Raw genomic sequence first — 26,553 nt, 5'->3', positions numbered from 1 at the left:
GAGTAACTGAGTGTGTGAACTACATACATACAACCTCGTTGATATGGAAATTGAACCAATGCACTGGATTCATTCAGCTGATTCAGTAAAAATTGCACACACAAAATATAACAAATTTACACTGACAGGAGAAAAAGTGAGCTAGAAACTGGCTCTGGTATAGCAATATTTTAATATAACATATTCTTGAAGAGCTTGAAATACAAGTTAAACACAAATATTCTAATAATCAGGCAGAACAACTTCATACTAAAAGCCCTAGAACAAATAACATCCATAAATATTGATGAAAGAACAGTTAGCATTTTAATTATACCGACAGCCGCATAACGTTACGACTACTCAAGAATAGGAAGACATCTGATAGAATACATTAAGAAAAACATTAACATGCTTGAGGTGCATAAGTGGATAGTTGAATTCAAATGGATTAAGGCACATACAGGGCAGGAGGGAAATGAGCTTGCTGTTCAACTAGCGAAAAAGGCCGTGATTAGGGAAAGACATCCTGGAGTGTTATACTGTGTGTATGTAAATCTGTAGTATACTACAGTAATCAAAGCGATCTCAGTATAGTAATGTGTCAAAATGAATGGAATTAAAGCACTAAAGGCAATATCATAAAATCATACTTTACAAACAAACTCGACAGACTGAAACTAAAGTTAGATTTAAATCCATATTTAACAAATATGCTAACAGGACATGGTCATATCAAGTCGTATTTGTACAGGTTCAAAATTATAGACAATCCAATGTGTCCTTGTGGTTCGAGTGTAAACTAATAAATCAAGAAAGAGACATGTTAATGGGAGTAATACTGACGGAAGAAAAATGGCCAGTAAACAGACTTATAGGTAAATACAAAGACAAATTCTTAAAATCATAACTAGTCTAAGGGACAAAGTTATGTCTAACTAAATAATAGATTAGCATTATTTGTTCATATTCCATTTTGCAATTATGTAAAGGAACAATCTTTATAGAACATAGATTAAGAAAATACCTTTACATATAATATTATTCCTGTAATGGAGCGTGAGGAATGAATTTCAATAAAATAAAAAAATACATACATACATACATACGAGGGCTGAAAAAAAAGTAGTGACTGTAATAACCTACCCATAAGCCCGTCTGGTAGCAATGCTTGTTCCATAAATAATTTTCTTAGATTTATGCATGAACTATCTTGTGAGTTAACATTTCTTACCTTGCCAATATTTGCTAATTTTCGTTCTAGCGCTGCCGTTTTTCTCCTTTCCTCTTCTAGATCAGTTCGCGCCATGTCTAGCTGACTCGCAGCCTCGTGGTACTTCTCTTCAATTTCTTGCGTCTGCTTTTGGGTTTCCTTTAGTTCTTCTTTTAGTTTTACCACCTCCTGTTCATCACAGAAAGAAGAAATACATTTTAAGAAAGTTCTTCATGATTACACCTTGTTAATTTGGGTGCATTTCAAATACTGAATAAACTATCCTATCTACTTTGAACCAGAACTGGTATGGGGTGGAGGAGGGAAAGGGCAGTGCGAAGATAAAACTCAGATCATTTGTCAGTTAAAGATGCCAAAATTCCGGGAAGGGTGCGAAGGAGAGGTTAGGGAGTAAAGCAAGTAAGCTTGCATTTTTCCGTGGTTAAGAATCATATGGTTCTGAACCAGGTTAACATTGACTTTGCGGCTACTCCGGTTCGAAACTAACAGATAATGGACAGTAAAACTTTGAGGACATCGATGTCATACAGCTGGGTGTAAGGGGCACCATTCCTAAACTGCTGGTCACCTACTTAAGACACAGTGGGCCGATTGCAGCAACGATAACTAGTTTTAAGCCTCAGACATCGTCTACCTAAACAACGTCTAAATCGTTCACGATCTTCCATTGCATAAATAATGTTCAGTCGATGTTTAACTAGACATCTCTTAAAGTTTCAAATTTGGTTTGAAAATGGAGACAGAAGTATCTTTCATGCAACTCTTTGATTGTCGCAACCAATGAAATTCGTCGGTGCGCGCGCCGAACGCCAGTCAGCTGTTTGTCTTCCTACACATTATTAAAATATGGCTGATCATGACTTGCCCACAGATAAGAGTATCGCTTTCGGTGGAAATAATCTCATAATATTATCGACACTAAAGCGACACACCATCGTACGGGAAAGTGTAGCTTTGATTATAGCGTTGTTACAGAGAGTGTAATCTACTCATAAATACGGTAGCTTCGACGAAGGGAAGATGAAGCAATAGTAATGTGTAACCGAGTGCTTGTACGGGCCATATAGATGTAGCTTGCATTCTGGAAATCGTAGGTTCGAAACGCATCATCGGCAGCCGTGAATAATGTTTCCCGTAGTTTCCCTATTTTTACACCAGACAAATACTACGCCTGTTATTATGGCCAGGTCACTTCTTCCCCAGTCCTCTTTAAATGATAATCACCACCACTTGCCTTTTCCTATCTGATAGTTGCCGAAAACTTATACGATTATATACACTGACTGACAGTGACAATGCAACACCAAGGAGAGGTGGTTCGAAAGGGATGAAAGTTGGGGAAAAAACAGAGACGGCACGGATGAATAATTGATGTTTATTTCAAACCGATATGCAGATTACACAATGCGCACGGCATCGACTCAGTAGGATGTAGGACCACCGCGAGCGGCGATGCACGCAGAAACACGTCGAGGTACAGAGTCAATAAGAGTGCGGATGGTGTCCTGAGGGATGGTTCTCCATTCTCTGTTAACCATTTGCCACAGTTGGTCGTCCGTACGAGGCTGGGGCAGAGTTTGCAAACGGCGTCCAATGAGATCCCACACGTGTTCGATTGGTGAGAGATCCGGAGAGTACGCTGGCCACGGAAGCATCTGTACACCTCGTAGAGCCTATTGGGAGATGCGAGCAGTGTGTGGGCGGGCATTATCCTGCTGAAACAGAGCATTGGGCAGCCCCTGAAGGTACGGGAGTGCCACCGGCCACAGCACATGCTGCACGTAGCGGTGGGTATTTAACGTGCCTTGAATACGCACTAGAGGTGACGTGGAATCATACGCCATAGCGCCCCAAACCATGATGCCGCGTTGTCTAGCGGTTGGGCGCTCCACAGTTACTGCCGGATTTGACCTTTCTCCACGCCGACGCCACACTCGTCTGCGGTGACTATCACTGACAGAACAGAAGCGTGACTCATCGGAGAACACGACGTTCCGCCATTCCCTCATCCAAGTCGCTCTAGCCCGGCACCATGCCAGGCGTGCACGTCTATGATGTGGAGTCAATGGTAGTCTTCTGAGCGGACGCCGGGAGTGCAGGCCTCCTTCAACCAAACGACGGGAAATTGTTCTGGTCGATATTGGAACAGCGGTTGACGTGGCGTGCGGGGCTGCCACCGCGTGGCGGCGGATGCGCCGATCCTCGCGTGCTGACGTCACTCGGGCTGCGCCTGAACCCCTCGCACGTGCCACATGTCCCTGCGCCAACCATCTTCGCCACAGGCGCTGCACCGTGGACACATCCCTATGGGTATCGGCTGCGATTTGACGAAGCGACCAACCTGCCCTTCTCAGCCCGATCACCATACCCCTCGTAAAGTCGTCTGTCTGCTGGAAATGCCTCCGTTGACGGCGGCCTGGCATTCTTATTAGCTATACACGTGTTTTGTGGCACACGACAACACGTTCTACAATGACTGTCGGCTGAGAAATCACGGTACGAAGTGGGCCATTCGCCAACGCCGTGTCCCATTTATCGTTCGCTACGTGCGCAGCACAGCGGCGCATTTCACATCATGAGCATACCTCAGTGACGTCAGTCTACCCTGCAATTGGCATAAAGTTCTGACCACTCCTTCTTGGTGTTGCATTTGCTCTGTCAGTCAGTGTATATAAAAATCCCATACAACCTACTTTTTAGTTTTCACTATTATGTATGTTTACTTGTCAGTAAATACAAGGGAATCACTTCCGGTTGATGTATGTGACAGCCCTCTGACGATCGGGACACGCAATTCGGATATGTATGTAGTCGAAGTGACCTATAATTCCATGGAAATTACCCCATGTACATAATAAAATATATCGGTTGCCAAGAATTGTATTCAAGTTGACATTTACCGGACTGTCCCTTTGTCAGTCCCACGAACCTGCTACGCGTAGCAGGGGGAGAGGTGATACTCCCACGTGGCGCGTCCCAGGTGGCGGATAGGGGGGTCCTAACCGGCTTGCCGGCGGACTTGAGGGAAATAAAATACCTCTCGCGGACCAAACACACTACCCCCTGCGGGTGGGGGACGCACATGTAGAATACACCCGCGGTATCCCCTGCCTGTCGTAAGAGGCGACTAAAAGGGGCGACCAAGGGCTGACTGAATTAGAGCCATGCAACTAATTTTGACTCGTACCATCACGCGGGGAACACCATAGGTTGCCTGTACTTGCGAGTAGTACCACTAAATTCGGTACGAAATAGGTTTGCGATTAATAGCAGTAAAAGCCTGGCCTGGTGGATTCCAGTACCCGTGCGTCGTACCCATGTGTGCAACACCGCGGGTCTGGGCGTAGCCTGTGAGTTGTACCACTATATGAGCAGCACCGTGGGTCTGCGTTGCCTGTGATTAGTACCCACTATGTGAGGAACACCACGGGAATACCGGCGCCCGTGTTTAATACACCTAGGTGGGGAACCCTCTCGGTTTGCGTTGACTCTGAGTTGGGCCATTGTGTGACACACCATAGGTCTGCGTTACTTGTACGTATTGCAATACTTGTGAGTAGTACCATCTTTTGTGGAACACCGTGAGTCTTCGCTACTTGTGATTAATACCCCAACATGACACATACCATGGTTCTCTTTTACTCGCGACATGTACCATTCTGTGGGGCCTTAGACGTGGATTTTGCACCCCCTTTAGACACCAAGCATAATTGTGCTTTATAAGTGGTTCCTTGGTCGGTAATAATGTTATTTTCGATCTATATTGAGTCCGATCCAGTGGTTTTTGTTTGTTTGTTTTGTGTTTTGTTGAGTTCCTGTCCATCCATTCATTCTTCATGCCATATTTTATTTTTATTTTGGTCAGTGGATGCCTTTGCAATTTTTGTTCTTTCATTTCGTTCCATTAGGGGCCGATGCCCTTCGATGTTAGGCCCCTTAAAACAACAAGCATCATCATCATCAACCTTTGTCAGTCTCAAGAAACAAGTCTCTTGAAAAGCGAAGCCTTATTTTAAGATCTATCTAACCGTACATGTCAAATTAATTCCTGCGATTTAGCAGCGGGCGACCCACAGAGTGGCCGTCGGACTAACCTTTGTTCCCGGAATCGTCTCAACATGATAATACAAATTGCATGTTTCATGGTACATAACCTCTGATTGTGATTCAGTCCTCTCATTTGAGGTTAAACAGTGCTCTCGGTAGTGTTTAAACATGACCGGTTGAACATCGGTTTTAGACAGTGTCTAAGTGATAAATAACGTCTCTGCAATGCGGCAGCCATACTCAGGTATTGTTTAACCGTAGACATCGCCTAAACACCGTTTGTGCAACCGGTCCATAGTTTCCATCAATGAAAGTTTATCATCTTTTCTCAATACCGCATAGCCCAGTTTTGTTCATATCTATACTGACAGATCCAAGACCTTAACAGGCGTGCGTTATGCGTTCTTCTGTGTTGCATCTCAGGTGTCAATAAAGTACTCCTTACTTCAAGAGACGTCTATCGTTAATACAGAAATTTTAGTTATTCACTCAGCCATTAGCTATGGAATGGGTTACTTCTGTAAGATTCTAATACTTTCTGACTCACAATGTGCCCTTCAAATGCTAGAAAATTCTCGCTGGGACCTGTCTACTCATCATTATGTAGTTGACATTTTGAACTTAATCCATACCGCCCAGAAAGCAGCTCAGGAAGTACGTCTCCTATGGATTAGTGAAAGAAGCCACAACATGTGAACGCCGCCTCTACAAACAGTTACCATATTCTGATTTCCTGCCTACATTCAAGCAACAGGCCTACAGAAAATGGTCTAAGAAATGGAAAACGTCACAGCTTGCAAGAGGTAAGCACTGTGCTAAAATTCAGCCCACCATCCTAACATAAGTCTGGTTCAAGAATTTGAAACTAACACGGTGACAGCTTTCATCTAATAAGAATGCGTCTGGGTCATGGATGCTATTCGTCTCCACAGGATCAAGGTATTGGACACCCCTCACTTCCCCCGAAGACCCTGAAAAAACAGCCGACTTGAACCAAGCCTACTGTCATGTAAGAAGTAGGCCCTACTCCCAATAGCAGAACCATCTGTACTCTTCTCTAGTGAAGTTAAACTACCCCACTACCAACTTCAATCATCGTCCTCTTACCAAAACCTAACTCCACAGTTATGCGCTGTAATTTGTCAATATTTATCAGACTGTAATATTAAATTATGACTCTATTTCTACCACGAAGACCTATTAATGTATGCTCTCTAACTCTGCAAATGCTGGCCGCATGGTCTTCCGAGGCCGAACGCCATTAGTAGTAATTCAAAAAATAATAATACAGACGACACTTTGATGTGACGAATGAGACTATTGTGAGCTGAGGCATACATACATTATACATTATACATTATACTATTATCATCATTGTTTTAATATACAAAATAAGAAGGTTTATCCGAAATATGTACAAATATCGAACTACTGTGATAATAGAGCGATACGATAGAGAACCAACTATCTGTAAACGAATGGAATCCAGCAAGAGATAGTCGGTAGCCCTGATGATGATTTTCTATTTTTACACCATGCAAATTCTGGGGCTGTACGTTAATTAAGGCCACGGTCGCTTCCTGGCCCTTTCCATCGTTGCCACAAGACCTATCTGTATGTCGGTGCGACGTAAAGCAAATAATTGTAAAATAAAAAAGCCAAGTGGGACAGCATTATCTAGGTTTTCTCAAAAGTATTTTGTACCTACTTAACCATTCCATATTCATCCGTAGCGTCATTGTCACTATCTTGTAGTAAATATGTCTCTTTTTAATTTCATTTACAAAATTCAGTGTCTTTCCAGTCCTACCCCTGTTCGCGGTACTCGCAATTGATTCTCAGCACTCACTGATATAAAACACGACGCATGCATTTGCCAAGAAATGGTCAATTTCTCAAACTAAATACTGCGGGCGCGCAAAACATGGCAGTAAACACCTAGTGAGTCCCTGCAAGGATCACGTTCTGGGTCGTACAGAGCACATGGCTGTCGTATTGGAGCGCATAAAGGAATTTACGGAAAGACGAGCAATACTCAAACTTACTGGAAAGGTTTTCTAAAATTCACCAATAGATAGCAAAAGCGATTATAGATAGCCAGGATACCTATTGGTGGATAACCCAACTTACGAATACATTCTGAATCGAAAAACACCTAAAAAGTATCAAATCCACTACGTAAGTGCTGTTAACGCCTTTAGGTGTTTAGCTCAGCCCCAGTTGAGGGGTTAATTTTTGATCCCGACGTCACAGTTACTGCAATAATCTCTTCATCATCCATTCTGAAACTGCTGTTCGCTCGACAAGCGACGAAGCTGGTATACTTGGAGACAAAACATGATGGTCAAAGTTCCTGGAAGCGAGCTGGAAGCCAGCAGTTAATCACACCCAGCATCCTGCTGAGTTAACGAGTTCTAAGTGATCCTTGTTTGGTGTGGAGAGGTTGCCAAACCACTTTCTTCCACACTCTCTTCAGTTTTTACTCTTTCTTCGTATCGAGTGCAGTAGACGATTTGGCAACTCCGGCTACAGTAGACGTAGTAAATCATATAAGGGCTCTCGTCCATTGGAAGTGGAAACCTGCGAAAAGCTGCGATGACGAATTCGCACGAACACGCGCGAAAACGGCCGAACGATCCAAACAGTAGAATTCAAGCGGGACTGCGTCCTTTGGAACCGGCGTTGTTCGTCAGTGAACGCACGAATACCTGCCAACTGCGAACTATCCAGATTGGTTTGGATTTTTCGGCCGAAGAGCTGCGTTTTATCATTAATGCTGAAAAGCTGATACTTCCGGTACAAGATGGGAAGTTTTTGTAGGACCAGTGATAGTCTAATTACCACATGGGGCATGTGCAGAAGTTGATATGGAATGAGATGGCGAGAGAAATGGGTGAGCCAGGTAAATTTAATTTTATATAGTTTATTCATGTTATACCACTTTAGGCCTACTTGATTTTTATATCTAAAGATTCTCTACAACACAAGTTCAAAGTGTAATTTTCATTAAAAACTCTAGCAATATTTGTTTTCCCGTCCGAACACTTCATACCTACGTCTGATTATTTTTTGTAAAATAGGTTCTAAAAGTGCCGTGTATAATAAATCATTGCCTCCAGTGTTCAAATTATAGTAAATAAAGGTGAAGTTTCTCATTCCATGTAAATGTTAACATTCTGTGACTTGACAACGAAACTCCACACATACGCCCAAGTGCTGTGGCCGCTCGAACCAACCTTTATCTCACTGATGGGAGAGAATCATTTCCCCTATTTCTATTACCTCTCGCTGTTACAAAACATATATACTCTGGGATAGTAGAAGATTTCCTTTGACTGGGAATTAGGAAATGAATCTTAAAATTGGAAAAAATAGGTAGAAGGGGAGAAATTCTCCAGCTCCCCACTTCAAAATGAACATTGCTTACTTCATAGTTACAGCTGAACGTTTTTTAGGTGAAACAGTTTCTCGAAAGTTACTGTATTTCTTTAATTAATATTGTATTTTTTGTAATATGTATCGAAATGTTTAACATTTCATACGAAAATAAACGAAGTACTGTCTCTGGTCCTCTTCCAGATCAGCCCACATATGTGAAAATTCCCCAAACATTTGTCCTTCCGATAAAATATAACTTAACCACTCCCGCCGCCTCTTCTGTGCTCTTCTCGCTAGCAGGAGTGTACCTCACACAGATCTTAAGGAAGCGCCGTTACTTCACGCATATACCTGCTAATAACTCAGCCGAATACGCAATCAAAGAACGATAGCGGTCGCACGATTTCGGACGAACTGACTTCGCACAGATTTGTCCGAGCTAGCAGTTTGCATGTTTCCGCTTCCAGTGAAGGAGTATCCTAAGCCGCAAATATACACTGGGTTGCCGCTGGAGATTAGTGGTGTCAGACGAGGTCGTAATGTTTTGTCTCCAAGTATTGTGTGTTGGCTGTACAGCATACGCGGCGTCTTTTCTGGTAGCTGGACGCCATGCAAACGCTGTTGATGTCGCTGTCACGGCATTTTCATTTGTAGGCATGCGTGCCAAGACTATTCGACTATGTCTCTTCTAGAGCTATAGAGGAGGGGTTGTCAACTTCTTGATTAGGGCACAGGAGCTGGATGAATAATTCTGTGAGATAAAAGGATACATTTGTATATGGCCCATTGCACGGAAAGGGACCTAAGTCCTTTTTTAAATTTTTGAGATGTTTGTGGTTTTAAACTGACATAAGATGCTGAGCACTTTGAAAACAAGAGTTCATGATTCTAGTTCAATACTTCAGAAGATATTAACCTTGACTGTTGCTATTAAGAACGCTGTATTTTGAGACACACGCAGTTCCAGCTTTCACTAATTTTCGTACCAACTGTCCAAAGTTTTCAGCACATCGAGTGGTGAAGACTCGAACTGCTGCGTAACTTAGTTTGTTAAGAAGACTTACAGGTAGCGCAAGAAGTCAAAACATAGAAATTCAATTTTTACACCTCAGACACTTTTGTTAAGGGGTCCGGGAAGTGTGAATCAACTTAAAGGCGCCGCTTTCCATATTACTCTACGTATCTCAGAAAGTATCGGAGATATTTAATTGATTTTTTCTACCTTATTCAGAACGGTTTAATTATTATGCGTGCGGAGTTTGAATGTTCTGTCCCAAATTAAATACGCTTTTGAAATATTGTAATTAAAGTTGATAAAAAATAAATATTCATTTTATGTACCATTTCCTGGTAAACTACTTGCAATACACAAAAGAAGCTTGCTGTGTCTACTTAATATATATTCGATGAGCTGCAAAAGCAAGTTTTCTATCGTATTTTATACATAAGCGGAGAAATTATTTTTAAAGTTTTATCTTGATATTTAAATCATTTTGTGAAATTTTCAGCGCGTATCTAGTTTATCTCCATTAACTGATCAAGACATTTGAATAACTTTACTTCTACAGCTACACGTATACGTTCTATAACAAAATGCGACGTTTCAAGAAGATTGAGCGTACAGATTTTCAGGAAAAGGTACATTAATTTCAAAAAATATTGAGCAACAATGTTCTTACAATGTGCTTTTTAAAAATGTTATTTTTAACAAAAATATTTGATATGGAATATTCAGATTTTGCGCTCATAATAATGAAAGTGTTCTAAATACGTTCAAAAATGTTCAGTTACATATTTCAGATACTGAGATAAATATCCATTGCCGCGCAAAGGATCACACATAAAATATAATCTTATTAAGAAGGACATACCTTTTCTACTTCACTTTTCTTTTCCTGTGCACTCGGCGCCTCCGACTTCTGTTTGGCTAATTTCTCCTTCTCCAACTCTACCTCCAGATTGAGTATCCTGGCCTGAAACAAAACATTATCATAGAATTATGTACGTAGTTTTAATTTTTTCAGTTGTAATCGTGAGGGCATTGCGTGATTTTAAGGCATAATACACAGTGGCATGACTATGTTCTTACCAGCAGCCTTTTGTTTTCTCTCTCCACCGCCTCCTTGTTCCTCAACTCCAGTGCCAACATCTGTTTGGTAGACTGCAGATCGTCCCGCACTTTGTCGATGTCGTCCAACTCGTCGGGCTCAGCTTCCACCGCTTCCACTTCCGCTTTCTGTATCTGCTCCTCGATGGTCAACTGCCGCCTGAATTTTCGGAGACCTGCCAAAAATAAGTTGTCTCTTGAGTCAAGATAAACAAATAAAATACTCTCAAATGATGCAAGGACAAGAGAAGGAAATAGACTGACGCGGAAGTAACCCTTGTTAATGGACAGGACAACTGTCCATCACAGAAAATACTGGAAACCGTGATTTCGATGCACCAATTGGTTGCTGTCACATGTCTGCACATGCTCATATCCTGCATGCCCCGAGTACGTCACTGTGTCATTACGTGTGGTGATTGAGTGACCAGTTGAATGCAACACAAAATGGCGCTCACTATAAAACAGCGCGTGTTCATTGTCGATTGTTATTCGAAGCACGTTTCGTGGAAAACCTGTGCGGACCTGCTTTGGCAAAACTTCCAGCAAAGTCTGCAATGCGAAACTTATTTGGCAAAATGGCGTGAAACGGGCGCTGTAGCGAATAAAATCCCTCGCTATCCCGAAAGAGTTTGAACACAAGAAAACATTGCTCGAGTGGAGGAAAGCCTGGACATGACCTTGTTGTCGTTTCAAATACACATGGCATCGAGATACTTTGGTTTAAATTTCACGTATTTACATCATATCATTTTTCACCGACCCCGCGTGTCTAAATCACGTCTGGGGAACTGGTGAAATCGAGGACACATCGTCTTAGTCCTAGAACATTTTCACAGGAAGCTACCATGACCGCTTTTCTTAACAGCGTGACTATTTTGCTTACGATACTCAGGAACTCGCCTTGATCCTGCCAGGCTCAAAATGGAAGTAAGAAAAAGCGTTATGTGTTATTTATTTGTACCTGCGATTAATTAATAGTCGAAAACGGAGAAATACTGTAGAAGATTTTACAAGAGAGATCAAGAAAGGGCATATTTTGTACACTGCACTTTGATTTCGGGAAGAATTCAGACAAGTTTTTCACTTTTCTGTGCATACTCCGATTGTCCGCCTGTTGCCATTTCTTGATGGATGCAGTATTTTTGTATCCGTCTCTTGGCACAGGCCAGAGCAAAGTGTAGCTTCCACCGAAGTCCCAATCTCATCCATGGCTGTGACAATATGGAAGCTGCTGGGGTATGGGTGGTGCTGAGTAATGACATTCAGAGCACGGCAGTGTGTCTGAGTGTTACGAAAGGTGTTGCTCGTAGGATCAGTCGTGCTGCAGTAGCACCTTCTGGTCCAATGAGGAAAGCAATGGCAAACTACCTCACTTCTCATCTTGCCTCGTATTCCTCATTTGGACTCTGCCATTGGTTTTTGCGGTTTCCTATAACTGCATAGCCTTTGTTAGTGCTATTTGAGGATCCAACCAGCCTTTGGGCTGATGACCTGGCCTAACAGACAGGCACTCCAATTGTGGCCTCTTATGTACATCCTTATTACGACCCCTAAATAACCTCATAACCATATGAAGAAACCAGTAACCTTTATATACAATCTCGTTCATATGATTACCCCAATGATGAGCTTTCCTTATATTAACACCTAAGTACTTACAGTGATCCCCTTGAGGAACTTCAAACCTATTAACACGGTAATAAAAACTCTTGCGTGAAAAGCACGACCTGACTTTTTCATTCCGTTTATAATCATACCATTGTCTGCTGTCCATCTCACAATCCTGTAACTCTGCCTGACAAGTCCCCTGTCATACCGAGGCGAAACGCTGGCAATTTTACGATTGAAAAGAGGTTGAAACATTGTTGCTGGCTTAGGAAGCCTACAAGATTTATAGCGACTGACCAAGCGAGTCGTGGAGGCAAGTGACCAATGGAACTCAACACTTAATGTAAATAATACACGTTTTATGGCAGTATCCCGAATACAACACCAAGAGAACTTGATGATCATTGGAGAGACAGTACAGCAAGAGAAGAAATACAAGTATTTAGGAACAAATGTGAACTACAACATAAACTGTATTGAGGAAATAAAGTCCAGAAATGCATTCAATAAAATGAGGAGAGTGTTCTGTAGCAGAAACCTTAGTTTACATCTAAAAATTAGACTTCTGAGATGTTACGTCGTCTCCACCTTGTTCTATGGAGTTGAGACCTGGACCATAAAGAAAAGAGAAATGGGCAGATTAGAGGCGTTTGAGTTATGGGCGTACATAAGGATACTACGGTTGATTTGCACGGATAAAGTCACAAGCGATGAGGTAATGAGGCGAATGGGAAAGAGAAAGGAAACATTAAATGCTGTCAAAATCAGAAAGCTGCCGTATCTCGGTCATATGATGCGAGAAGAGAAATATCATTTACTGCAGTTGGTCATTCAAGGGAAGATACAAGGCAAAAGAAGACACATTTCTTGGATTATAATCTGAAACCTTGGTTCAACTGTTCCACTGTTGAGCTGCTTCGCGCTGCATCATCTAAAACAAGGAGATGGCACTTGAAGAAGAAGAAGAAGAAGAAGAAGAAGAAGAAGAAGAAGAAGAAGATTGCAATAACTGATTACTCCCTCCCTAGTTTTAGGTGATGAGAAACTGGGGGATGGGAGTATACTATTCTATTCTTAAAACAATACTTTAACGTCTCTTAAGGTTTAAAATTAAGCCAAAGTGATATTTATTCGGCAATAACAAAACTGGAATAAACAAAAATGGGGTAAAGTTACATAAATTGAGAGATAAGCGTCAGAATGGCACGTCAGGATAATAAACTGTTACCTACGACACTATTAAAGGTTTTTAACTCGTGCAACGGACACATTAGAGCGAATACCCAACCGGGGTGAAGGAGTCACTGAATTAACGCATGCATAAAAGGCAACCTTGATGTAAAGCTTACCCATTATCAATTTGATGAGGTGGTGCACAAAGACGTTCTCTCGTCAGCGAGAGAATGTTAGGTTTGATCCACAAGGCCAGTAGAAGCAAGTAAACAATATTCTATTGCGTTCTAAATAGTTTGGACAGAGTTCAAATTGGAATGTCCATGATTTCTCTAATTAGTAGTGATTGGCAAGTGTTGACTGAGTCCATCTTGCGCAAGAAGGTATGGCGAACGTGTTTTTTGTACACAGTAGAACGACTGCAGCTAGGTACATAAACGCGTTGTGTATGACCTTGAATTTAGTGGGAACTAGCCCAGTAGTAAATAATGTTATTCCTCATCTCCCGTCATACCACTTCATTTTTTACTCTGGTTTGACATTCGCAGGTTAGTCAACAATTTGGTGTGATATTACAGTAAATGTCCTTAACACGAAATCCAAGGGACCGGAAAATAAAGAGCTCACGTTAAGAAAATTCGTGTTATACGAGTAAATTTAGAGTTTGAATGTCAGTCACTTTATAGTACGGTATTACAGATCATTGGTGCATATTAAAACAAGCATAAAAATATCATAAATGGTCATTAACCAAGTGAACCTACATGTGTTATTTCTTGGGTTAAGTAATGTTTGGAATGCTCTGATTCCCCCCCCCCCCCAAAAAAATGCGAGTTTAAAGCAAAATCCAGGCTAAAAGTGTAAAACAAAATGCAGTTTATTAAACCTAACCTTCTATAATATACATTCTAAAATTGTAAAATTTGACTATTGCTAGTAGATAACATTTAGGTGTTAGAAACATTGCAACTTAATACGTCGGCAATTTCCTTGAATGTGGTAGAAACTAACAGATATTGCTGGTCAGTGTACCAGCATTCGAGACAATGTGGTCTATTTCTAAACAACTACGAACAAAATTAATAAATATTTGTGTAGAAGAAAGGGTCTTGAAAAAGTCTTGAAAGAAATTGCCGGAATTTTCAACGAAAAAACCACGAAAACTGCTGTATCCATGGCCATCTATAGGTACGGAGGTAAAGTCTTTATTATTTATATTATACGTTCGTTGTCGCCGCACTTTTATTAATGCATGATAATTATTTGTTGGGTATATTGAAAAGTAAAGCAATCGTTATGCTTTGACCAAGTAGATCACACTATAAACCTATTTCTCCTAAAATTGCGTAGACCTAGCTTACGAGATATGAAACGATTACATGTGTAATCACCTGTTATATTAATGCAACTTTTGTGAATATTTCGTAACTACAAGCCATAGACATACCATGTCATTGCATTGCGCGGGTCGGATTAAGGAAACAGTTCGCCTCTTTGCGTGACGTCATCGAAGCTACAGTACACGGCATGTACATCATGAAGGAAGTGATTCTGTTCATCATGAGTGATGTAGTAGTGAAACAATTAATTGACAGGAACTGTCGATGCCTTTGACATGTGGTGAAGCCAAACTGGCAAGCTTCGTTAGGAATCGTGGCCAAAGACTTCCGATTACATCTAGAAGTGATGCAAGTATTAGTACCATTCGCTGGGAGGTGTTTACATTTGCATTCCATAGGCCAGCTGTGGCATAAGGATCACTAAACTGAACGCTTACCGCCGATTACAGTGGTGCAAAACACGTCGCCTGTGGACTATAGAGCAACGGAGAGACGAACCACGCTGCACGTTGTGCGAATTCGATGGACATATAATGGAACTGACGAATACATACTGGAGTGCATTGTGTGAAATTTGGTGGAGGAGGCGTTATGGCGTGGACCTGCTTTCCGTGGTTTAGACTTCATTCACTGTTTTAGTTCCTCGAACCATGAATCGCGAAGTCTGTCGGGAAATATTGGACAATTCTATTCTAACCATCCTATACCAGCTATTAGGAACTGACCCTTTTCATTTTCAACTTAACCCTCGACTGGCGTTGTGAAGACTTTGGTACGTAAATGGCGTTGTGGGGTCGAAAATTATACCATAGAGTAGATGACCACAAACACCTTTTATTTAAGTTTCAAAAATACACATCAATTATGTTCCTTTATACGTTTTGCATTACCTACAATGAAAAATAACATCTTTACTGGTTACAGATTGTGGGATAATGCACAATTGTTTTACCGTCATTGATTTTAAAAGAAAATGGCACTCCCATGAATTAAATTTGAATGAAAACACATTTTAAATGTTCATTGCTCCAAAACAAATTCAAAGGTACATTTAAGTATTATAGTATACAAAACTCACAAAAAATTTGAATTTCACAGTCATTTACGTCATTTTCACAATCACTTAAAACCCACTACATGTCTTCTTCTCCACAATCCTTACACACCACGGAACGGCAAGTTTGGCAGGTTGGACGGTCACATTTTACACAGTACTGATTTGTCTTTTTTTCAGCAGAGCGAAGACACAGTGCACATCACTTCTTTTGAGTTTTGATTGGATGATTGCACCTTTGGAACAGTTTTCTTATTAACAATTCTTGACACTACCAATTAATTGACCATCCAATGTTTTCAGAAACTGAAAGCTAGTGACAGGCATGCAGTTTTTGAGCGATGTCTGTACAATGAAGGAATTTATTCCAGTAATATTGAGGATAGTGAAGAAAATCGCGAGAGGCCATCTGCTCGTCCTGATCCTATATAGGATCACACACTGACATGCCAGGGCGAGATGTGTAAGCCTTAACGAAGAAAAAGTGCCAAACACGCACTTCGAATGAAATATGAACACTTAAAAATTTTTAAGTCACGACAGACTTCGTAACACAACGCCGTTGTGGGGTCGTAAACGGCACCGCAGAATATTTAAATCAAGTTTCTGAGAAAACCAATATTTACTAAAAGCTACAAATCAAGACAGCAGTTGACTTTGCACTAAGTGACAGCTACAGTGAATGGCGATAGCCAAAATTGAATGCAGAGGGAACGCCAGGGGTGTACAAAGTCACTGGTATCTTTAAAGACCCCACAACGCCAGTCGAGGGTTAACAATGCACTCTTTCATAAATAGTAGGTTATGAGTGAGGTGGTTTGTCGAAATTTGAGTAAATGAAATAGACTGTCTGGCCCAAAGCTACAGTATACCCAATTAAGCATCTCGGGGATGAGTAACAGCGCTGTTTTACAGGAGGAATGGAAGAAATACCTTCAGACTTCTACCGAAAGTTAGTGGAAATTATTATCAGAAGCATACAGGCTATGACAACAGCGAAGGGTGGTTCGACGTCATACAGATATCATAGCAGCCATATCTAAGTCAGTACCTAGGGCTGTCCGGTCATTAATTGCAATATTGTCCTAAAGTTTTGAGAAGAGGGGTAATGGTGCAAAATTTATTGAACTCATGAGCGCTGCAGCAGTTAAAATCGACCATGACTTTTGTTGAAAGAAATGCACACTCACTGACAAAATGGTACGCACCTGCTAGGATTTATTGGATCCAAATTACATATGGTAAAAGTTGCGCAAGAATTTTATCTCACTTATTAAAAACAAAACTAATGAAATGTACCACAAATGGAGAAGGAAAGGCGGAAATCAGGTCGGACGGAGAAAAGCTGCCATAGGTGAAAAGTTTCCTCTACCGTGGCAGCTTAATTTTCATCTGATGGAAGGAGCCAAAATGAGATAAGCATAATATCACAAGCCAAGGAAGTCGTACACAAGAAAAGATCGTTGCTCACATCTAAAGAAACTATCCGCCTCATGTGATCTGTCACGCAAAGAATGGGAGGAAAACCCATTGTCAGCTAGTTGCCGGTGGGGTCCGATATCTGACCACACGAGGCGGGGCTGGGAGTGGTGTCTCGTGTTGGACGGGCAGTTTTCCTTACCAGGGAAGATATCACGACCAGCCAGTTCTTTTAATTTAGTTTTAGGCAGTAGAATACCTAGTTAGGATGTTAGTGTAGATTGTAGTTAAGGTAGTATCTTACATGTGGTGCTGGATATCCGCGCAGTGCGGGATGCTACAGAGTAGATTTTTGTAAATTTAGACAAAGAAGATTTAGGTTAAATTAGTTATAGATTTAGTTGTAGTTAAGTAGTTAGTCCAGTCAAGTACTATTTTATTTATTTCCTTATACCGATAGTTCGTAACTATCGTGGGGTAATAAAGATGTAATGTAATGTAACCTAAGGCAACTAGCATAGACGTTCGCAAGGAACACATAAAAACATCTGTATGGAGTGTTGGACTGTATGGGTCGGAGACCTGGTCTCTCATGGACAGGATAAAAGTAAAACCCAGGTCTTTGAAATGTGGTGATGGCGTCGTGTGCTAAAATACCATGGACCAGTAGGGTAAGCAATGAAGAATGCTTAAAAGTTTGAATGAAAACTACCAGCTGGTAAAAGTAACAGAAAGTAGAAGGAATAGATTCATAGGTCACCTCTTAATACATTCAAACTGGTGCGCCAATCTAACGGAGGAAAGGATTGAGGCTAAAAGGAGAAGAGGATGACCTGGAAAATAATTTACGACGGACATCAAGAATGGACAACCGTACGCAACCGTAAAGAAGTTAGCACTGGAGAGAATACCTTACTTCTGTCATGAGTATGATGCTCACCGACCATGTAAGGTCGAGGAGATCAAGAAGAGAATAGTATATTTTTATTAGAGTTCTAATGAAGACTTACCTTCGAGATTGGGTTTACTACGGTCGTTGCACTGCACTCTCTTGAGTGGAACACCACCTTCTATCTCCTTAAGTAGTCGGTTGTGCACGTTAGGTTTTTCAGACTCGTACATAAACTGTGAACAGAAATAATAATAACTTATATTACCAAAACATAGACAACAGATAGGTCCGGGAGCACAAGGGTCTAACCTACTGCGAATGGAGAGAAGGCATTAAGATGATCACGAATGTGTCAGCTGTTAAGACGGTACCGGGCAGATCCCAGAGAAACATTTGTCACATTACCGCATTTTCACTAAATCTAACACCCACGTCTACAACGGTATTGTTCCTTCGGGTAGGTAACTGCGGGCTCATATGCCGGGTGTTTACGTGATGATAGAAACTTTCAGAGATACTGCAGAGGGGCACAAGTATCAGTGTGAGGTAGGAAACTTTTCGTTCCTGTGGTATCCAAATTCTGAAACCTTTGGACTGCTCCGCATATCCGCATACCACGTGGGGTAGAATTTTCCCATGTTCGGCGATTGGTTTAGGCAGTAGTATTCACATCCAACTTTTTTCTTTCGAATTTGTAAACATTTGGCTTTATAAGGAGTTAGTACACACAGTTTGCTTGTAGGACACATATTCCTAACGCAATTCGCTGTTGAAACAGCCTCTTCCCAGAAAGAAGGAGGGAGTCAGGGCTTCGCGCTTCTCTGTGTTTCCGAACGTTTTCTGAAGTCCTGAAACTTATTAACGATTTCATTTTCCTGAGGAAGAAACTTGACTTCGCACCATCCAGTCGCTTCGTCGACGAATGTGACGAAGTAACACGCGTTTCCGTTCTCGCATGGAGCCTCAAATGTCTGAGTGAATCAACTCCCCTTCGGAAAGAGGATACGTGCCATCTTTCCTTGACGACAAATCTCACATTCAAAAGCCCTCTTCAGTGTCAATGACTTCGATTTCCTCTTTTATATGAGCGACAAATGAGGTACTATCGTTCACACGTCTGTAACTCGAATGGATGTTTTGTCGAACACTACGTGGTGACCCTTGTCTTCAATCTTCCCGACTGACGGTAGGTTAGTACGCAGATCAGGCACATATAATGTATTGCACAGGTTTAAAAAGACATTGTCACAACACCTTTTGCACTTATTTTCGTCGTGGAACAGCTCGCTAATTTTAAATTTTCATAAACATCAGTTTCCACCAGTGAAAAACAGTCCAGAGTTTTACACACATGCGACTGCAGCCGCTTTTGAGGCACCACATTTTAGTCCATCACGAATTAGACGAGTTCAGTTCTGACGATATGTAGCGAGGTAGTTTCTTGGGCCTTAAGTTAGCCTCTATGGCTCAGGCGGCAGCGTCCTGGCCTCTGGGTTCCGTGGTTCAAGCCATATGAGATTTATGCTGGACAAAACGGAGGCGGGAGAGGTTTATCTCCGGGTACTCCCTGTTATCTTTTATTCCAACAACACTCTCCGACATAATTTCATCTGTTAGTAATTTATCATTGCCCCAGAGGAGTGCGACAAGTTTTGACAGTCGGCACATTTCCTATCCTCGCCGCTAGATGGGGTTTCATTCATTCCATTCCTGACCCGGCCGAATGACTGGGACCAGGCTGTGGATTTTCACTTCCTTCGGTCTTCTGGACATTAACCTTTTTACTCGTTTTGCACTCCTTCGCCTTGTGACCTCTCTTTTTACATCCATAGCAACGAGGAGTAGCGAATCCTCCTTTTTTCGCCTTTATCCATCTTGCTTGTAGGCTTTTATAATTCTTGTTCTTGTAGTTTTCTTCGGCAGTATAGTGTTTTGCATCACGTATCGGTCACTGCTTGTTGCGTCACTTTCTCCAACGATTTTTGGAAGTTCGTCGCGGGACTCTATCGCGCATCGAAAATAATAAAAACTGACTGGCAAGCTTTACAGAAGTAATATGGATAACAAATCGTCGATTGATTGACACGTCCATACCATTCACTTGTCCACGGCGTCGAAAACCCCCGTAAATGGTGACGTAAGTCTCCATCTACATTCATTCTTTGAAGCACGATTTGCTTTAATATTGCTTTCCGCGTGGCTCCTTCGATTTGTAAATCGACTCTAGTTTCAGCCATAGTTCGCGCGAAGTGGCAAAATCTGTTATCCATTTCAATGCGGAGGGTTTAATTAGCAAGATAATATCTGACATTCCCTCACTGTCACGTTCTTTCCATTCTGTAATAGCGGCCGCGTTGTGGTTCGAACCCACTATCTTCCGGATGGAAGTTCACAGCTGCACGCGTCTAACCGCACGGCCAACTCGCCCAGTTTATTCGATTCTGTGGATCACCGGGATGGGCGAAGCAGTAGTACAGTATTTATAATCTGGGGCCATCCCCGCGTTTATATATACACATATAAGAAAATGGAAATTGCAACACCATGAAGGCATTGGTCGTTTGTGTTAATTTTCAAGATATGGAACTATGCCATGTAGATATGTAAACGATCAAAGTTTCAGACCCATTGGATTGTTGCTACAGGTCTCCCCACGTGATTGGTCGCGGAGGAATCAACTCCAGTATACGGACTCTGGTGTGGCGCAGTTGACTTGCAGTCTGTGCAGTGAAGTGTTCCCCGTCAAACATGCCTCGACGACAGAGAAGAGCACGCTATCAACAACTGTCGCCGTTTGAGAGGGCTCGGATAATTGGGCTGTGTGAGGCTGGATTATCGCTAAGGACTGTCGCTGCACGTGTTGGCCGACAGGGATCTACGGTACAACGTGTATGGCAGCAGTGGTCAAATGAAGGTACCAACACTCGTAGACCTGGCACAGGCCCAGCGCGACAGACAACTGTGAGAGAGGGTCGACACATCATTCGGATGGCCGGGATGGAACCCCATGCAACAGCAGCGCAAATTCGAGCAGCTGTAGCACCCCACATTACACAACAAACAATTGGCAATCGCCTGCGTGCAGCTGGCTTACGATCCCCTGTCCCTGCAGAAGGTGTTCCATTGACCCCATAACAGCGACGTGGAAGGCTGGCCTGGTGTCGAGAAAGATCGACGTGGGTCGACGAATGGCATAGGGTCGTCTTTAGTGATGAATCGCGCTTCTGTCTTGCCCGCAGTGATCGCCGGAATCGTGTGCGCCGACGTACCGGGGAGGAGGGGCCGCCCAGATCTTATTGTCGAGAGGCACACAGGGCCAACACCAAGCATTATGGTCTGGGGAGCTATTGGCTTTAATGTGAAATCACAATTAGTGCTTGTTGAGGGCACTATGACTGCTCGACAGTACGTTGATAGGGTACTCAATCCAGCAGTTGTCCCTATGATGGCGAACATTGCTAATGGGATGTTTCAGCAGGACAATGCCCGGGTTCACACTGCACGCATCTCCAGAGAAGCTCTCCACGACATCACAACCTTAGAATGGCCAGCCAGATCCCCGGACCTCAGTCCTATTGAGCATGTGTGGTACATGATGGGCCGACAACTGGCCAACTGTCCTCAGCCACCCACAACTCTGGAACAACTGACCCGTGCAGTGCAGCAAGCATGAGTCACAATTCCTCAGGAAGCGATCCAGGGCCTTATTGACTCCATGCCTCGACGAATTCATCAGTGTATTGCAGCTCGTGGTGGGCACATCCTGTATTGATTGTTGTCCAAACTTGCGGTCAGAGGGCCCTGATTGTGTAATCATCGAAGCACAACCGAACACTCGTCCTGCCTGTTCAATTGCAGCAATGTAGCACCACTCCTGCTGGGTGTTGCAATTTCCATTTTCTTCAGTGTACTACCAATAGGTAACACCAAAATAATAGCTAACACGAGTGTAAGAATGTAACGTTAATAACGGCAATAACATGCGCTCAGTAGGAAATCTACTCGTAAACTATACATTCATTCCGTACGTTTACCGCTAACCGTGCTCACTACGATTCCTGACCGCGCACTCTTTTTCCCGCCATTCGGAAACAAAGCAAGCATTTTCCCAGTCTACCTGCACGGCGACACCGCCGAAGAGCTGGCAACTTTTCGCTACTCTTACAAATTAACACATTTTTTAAAGAGCATATATATGTATACTTACTGTGTCTTTTACCTTGACCTTGGGTAGCAGCGGACTACTGCGGTCATTACATTGGACGTGCTTCAATCTTTTGTTTGCGACTTCCACTTCCTTCATCATGGCTGCCCAGTCAGGGCGCTTGCGCGGCCTGCTCCGCAGTGCTTCCAGTTTGGCTGCTTTCTCTGGTGGGAGAGGTTTGCGATCTGGAAAGAGAATAATCATTGAAAGAACTTGCTGGTCTGCCCTTTGATGAAGAACAAATGTTCAAAAGAAGATCTTAAGGCTGCAAATACTAAAGCCGTAACTGTTGCTACTCACTAGCAAAATGTTATCTGCTTCGGACACGGAAATGAATGAATGAATGAATGAATGAATGAATGAATGAATGAATGAATGAATGAATGAATGAATGAATGATTACCAAAGTATAATTCTCCTCCCATGTGATAAAAACCCTGGAGAGATAGTGGGTTTGAACCCCACTGTTGGCAGCGCTGAAGATGGTTTTCCGTGGTTTCCCCACTTTCACACCAGGCAAATACTGTGGCTGTACTTTAATTAAGGCCACGGCCGTTTCTTTCCTACTCCTAGCCCTTTCCTACCCCATCTGTGTCGGTACGACGTAAAGCAACTTGTGATGTGTATTTTCTTTGCAACTAAAGCACAGTTTACATTCTCCGTTCAATTCTCATGCGCGCACATCTCCCTAGCGTCTGCATTCCTGGTGTCGTAAAACTTTGTCCGAAGAAACTAGTTTGCAGTTGACGTGCAATCCTTGTGGGTAGCAGTCAGGAGTGCGTAGTGTTACTGTTAATTTAATTCAACTGTGACTCATGTAGTGCATTTTCGTCCGGCTCCATGACTAAATGGTCAGCGTGCTGGTCTTTGGTCATAGGGGTCCCGGGTTCGATTCCCGACACTGTCGGGAAGTTTAAGCGTCATTGGTTAATTTCGCTGGCACGGGGGCTGGGTGTGTGTGTCGTCCTCATCATCATTTCATCCTCATCACGACGCGCAGTTCGCCTACGGGGGTCAAATCAAAAGATCTGGATCTGGCGAACCGAACAGGTCCACGGACACTCCCGCCACTAAAAGCCATACGCCATTTCATTTCATTGCATTTCCACAATGAATGAGTTACAAAGGAAAGAGGGTTCCAACCCCACTGTCGGCAGCCCTGAAGACGGTTTTCCGTGGTTTCCCATTTTCACACACCTTAATTAAGGCCACGACCTCTTCCTTCCCGCTCCTAGCCCTTTCCTGTCCCATCTTCGCCATCTGCGTCGGTGCGACATTAAGCAACTCGTAAAAAAAAAAAAGGGCACATGGCACCTTTCATTGCTCTAGAGAACTCAATTTCAAGTCCACTTTCTAGGATTTTATTTGTCCATTATTTTCGTTTTTTTTTTTTGGATGAATTATGCACAGGTTCAGTAAATACCTGCATACTAATAGCCGCCATTTTCAAAGTGTTAATTATTGAACATTTATTGTAAGCTTGTATATGAACTGAATATTTGAGATATATCCATGCCATATTTCAGCTCAGTTGGTCCAATAGTTTAATCGTGATTGAGCGAGAAGTGGTAAAGATACCATCTAATTTTAAACTGCCGGGGTGAGTGGCTCAGAGGGTTAAGGCGCTGGCCTTCTGACCCCAACTTGGCAGGTTCGATCCTGGCTCAGTCCGGTGGTATTTGAAGTTGCTCAAATACGTCAGCCTCGTGTCGGTAGATTTACTGGTTCGTAAAAGACACCTGCGGGACTAAATTCCGGCACCTCGGCGTCTCCGAAAACCGTAAAAGAGTAGTTAGTGGGAGGTAAAACAAATAACATTATTATTATTATTAATTTTTAACTGATACGATTTTCTTTAAAAGAAAATCGCAAATATTATTATGTTCAGGTCAATATCTTGTAACAAAACATAGCAGATTCATTTAGTTTCACACCTCTTATAATTAGATAGTTAAAAACCAAGTCTAACTATCGTCGACTTGGTCTCCCTCTAGTTATTTTACCCTCCAAGGTCCAGTCCGTTATTCTCCTAGACCTAGATAACCTCTCCCCCCCATTTGCCTCACATGACCGCGCTACCGAAGCTGATTGATACGCACAGCTTCATTATCGAGTTTATTCCTAACTGAAGTTTTTATCTCCCCATTTCGAGTACCCTCCTGCGATTATTCTCGCCTGTTTATACCAGCATTATTACTTTCATTTCTGTCCGGCTCCGTGGCTAAATGGTTAGCGTGCTGGTCTTTGGGCACAGGGGTCCCACTTTCGATTCCCAACAGGGTCTGGAATTTAACCATAATTGGTTAATTCCGCTGGTACGGGATCTCGGTGTATGTTTTGTCTTCATCATCATTTCATCCTCATCTCGATGCGCAGGTCGTCATATCAAAAGACCTGCATTTGGCGAGCCGAACATGTCCTCGGACACTCCCGGCACTAAAAGCTATATGCCATTTCATTTCATTTTCCTTTGGCCGATACCTTCATTTTTCGAAGTGTCGGGCCCCTTCCTTTTTCCCCCTCTGATTAGTGTTATGCAGAGGATGGTTGCCCAGTTGTACTTCCTCTTAAAACAATAATCACCACCACCACTCTAATTCGAATAAAATAAAGAAGCAAAATAAAACATTTGCATTTTACTGTCCCATAAATACGGGATTTTTGGCGTCCTGTACGGAATCAATTGGGGAACACCTGGCAACTCAATGAATTTGTAACACACTTACAGGCTGGTAATTATTCGGGGGGGGGGGGATGATTAACATGAACACAGGCATGTGAAATGAACAACAATTATTAATGTAGTAAAAATATTCACAAACAATAATAGAGTTTGTTTCTCAAATACATTTTTGAACGAGTCTTATGCACGGAGTTTTCAATAATATTCACAAGTGAACAGAAAAATAGATCTTGATTCATAAATACAGTAAATTTTTTGATGGAATGTTTTATGTTATGATAAATAATCACAAGTACAACTTCCTTCATAAATACACTTTCTTAATAAATGTCCTATTACTGTACATTGAACCTCCGTGGCTCAGACAGCAGAGTGCCGGCCTCTCACCGCTGGGTTCCGTGGTTCAAATCCCGGTCACTCCATGTGAGATTTGTGCTGGACAAAGCGAAGGCGAGACAGGTTTTTCTCCGGGTACTTCGGTTTTCCCTGTCATATTTCATTCCAGTAACACTCTTCAATATCATTTCATTTCATCTGTCATTCATTAATCATTGCCCCAGAGGAATGCGACAGGCTTCGGCATCCGGTGCAATTCCTATCCTTGCCGCTAGATGGGGGCTTCATTCATTTCATTCCTGACCGGGTCGAATGACTGGAAATAGGCTGTGGATTTTCATATACTGTACGTTATGCATTTCATGGTACGAAATGTGGAAAGTTCTACCAGCAGATGTACCGCTTGAACAGTCTCCATTGGTAAATGTAGTTGTCTAAAGCAATGCTCGCTTTCTAATCTCATTTATTGATATAAAACCATCTACCACGTTCTCCAGATTTAATGCCCTTGCAGCCTCCGAAGACTACGAATCTCAACGATTTAAGGGGACTTAACATCTAGGATGAGAATTTTTTTCGGGGGGTGGAAATGGCACTCTGCTCCCTCTGCCTCCACCCCCCCCCCCCCCCAAAGTCGGCACCACTGCACACTAAGCCGCGTTTACATGTGCATTAACGATATTATTATTATTACAAACTTCCCCCATGAGGAGGCTGCCACAAGGACAAAGTATGTCGACTGCACGGTACTTTGTTTTCTAAGTTACTGTTGACTTTGCTACTGTGCCAGGTAGAATAATCCCAAGGCTCAGGAATAAATGTGCAATATTGTTGTTCAAATGCTATATAGATGATTGCGGAGTATGGTCACTGAACCTCGTATTGCGGCGATAGCGATGTCGTGAAGTCGTGTCCGGCTGAGGCCGAGAGAATCCCATAGCTGTACAAGAAATTTAGGGATTGTGCCTCGAGCTCCGATCATGAGTCCATGGACGGAAATATTGTCTAGGTGATATTTATCTTTATAGTAGTTTACAGTTGGCTGGCAAACTGACTTCTTTTCGGCGTATTGTGGGATCTAAGATTAGGCCTTGCT

At 42.4% G+C, this 26,553-nt stretch overlaps 1 protein-coding gene across 5 annotated transcripts in view; it reads right to left on the bottom strand.

Annotated features, from left to right (window-relative positions):
• Positions 1-26,553, bottom strand: part of LOC136886178 (calponin homology domain-containing protein DDB_G0272472) — a 156,242-nt gene that overhangs the window by 17,752 nt on the left and 111,937 nt on the right. For all 5 annotated transcript variants that reach the window (XM_067158916.2, XM_067158915.2, XM_067158919.2 and 2 more), the window contains 5 exons: positions 22,442-22,623; positions 18,353-18,467; positions 10,728-10,921; positions 10,510-10,611; positions 1,214-1,381 (listed from right to left, as the gene is read on the bottom strand). In XM_067158916.2, coding sequence (XP_067015017.2) covers positions 1,214-1,381; positions 10,510-10,611; positions 10,728-10,921; positions 18,353-18,467; positions 22,442-22,623 — 761 coding nt within the window. The remainder of the gene's footprint in view (positions 1-1,213; positions 1,382-10,509; positions 10,612-10,727; positions 10,922-18,352; positions 18,468-22,441; positions 22,624-26,553) is intronic.

This window comes from Anabrus simplex, chromosome X, assembly GCF_040414725.1.
Source record: "Anabrus simplex isolate iqAnaSimp1 chromosome X, ASM4041472v1, whole genome shotgun sequence".
Lineage (NCBI taxonomy): Eukaryota > Metazoa > Arthropoda > Insecta > Orthoptera > Tettigoniidae > Anabrus > Anabrus simplex.
This window is presented reverse-complemented; position numbering and strand designations above follow the sequence as displayed.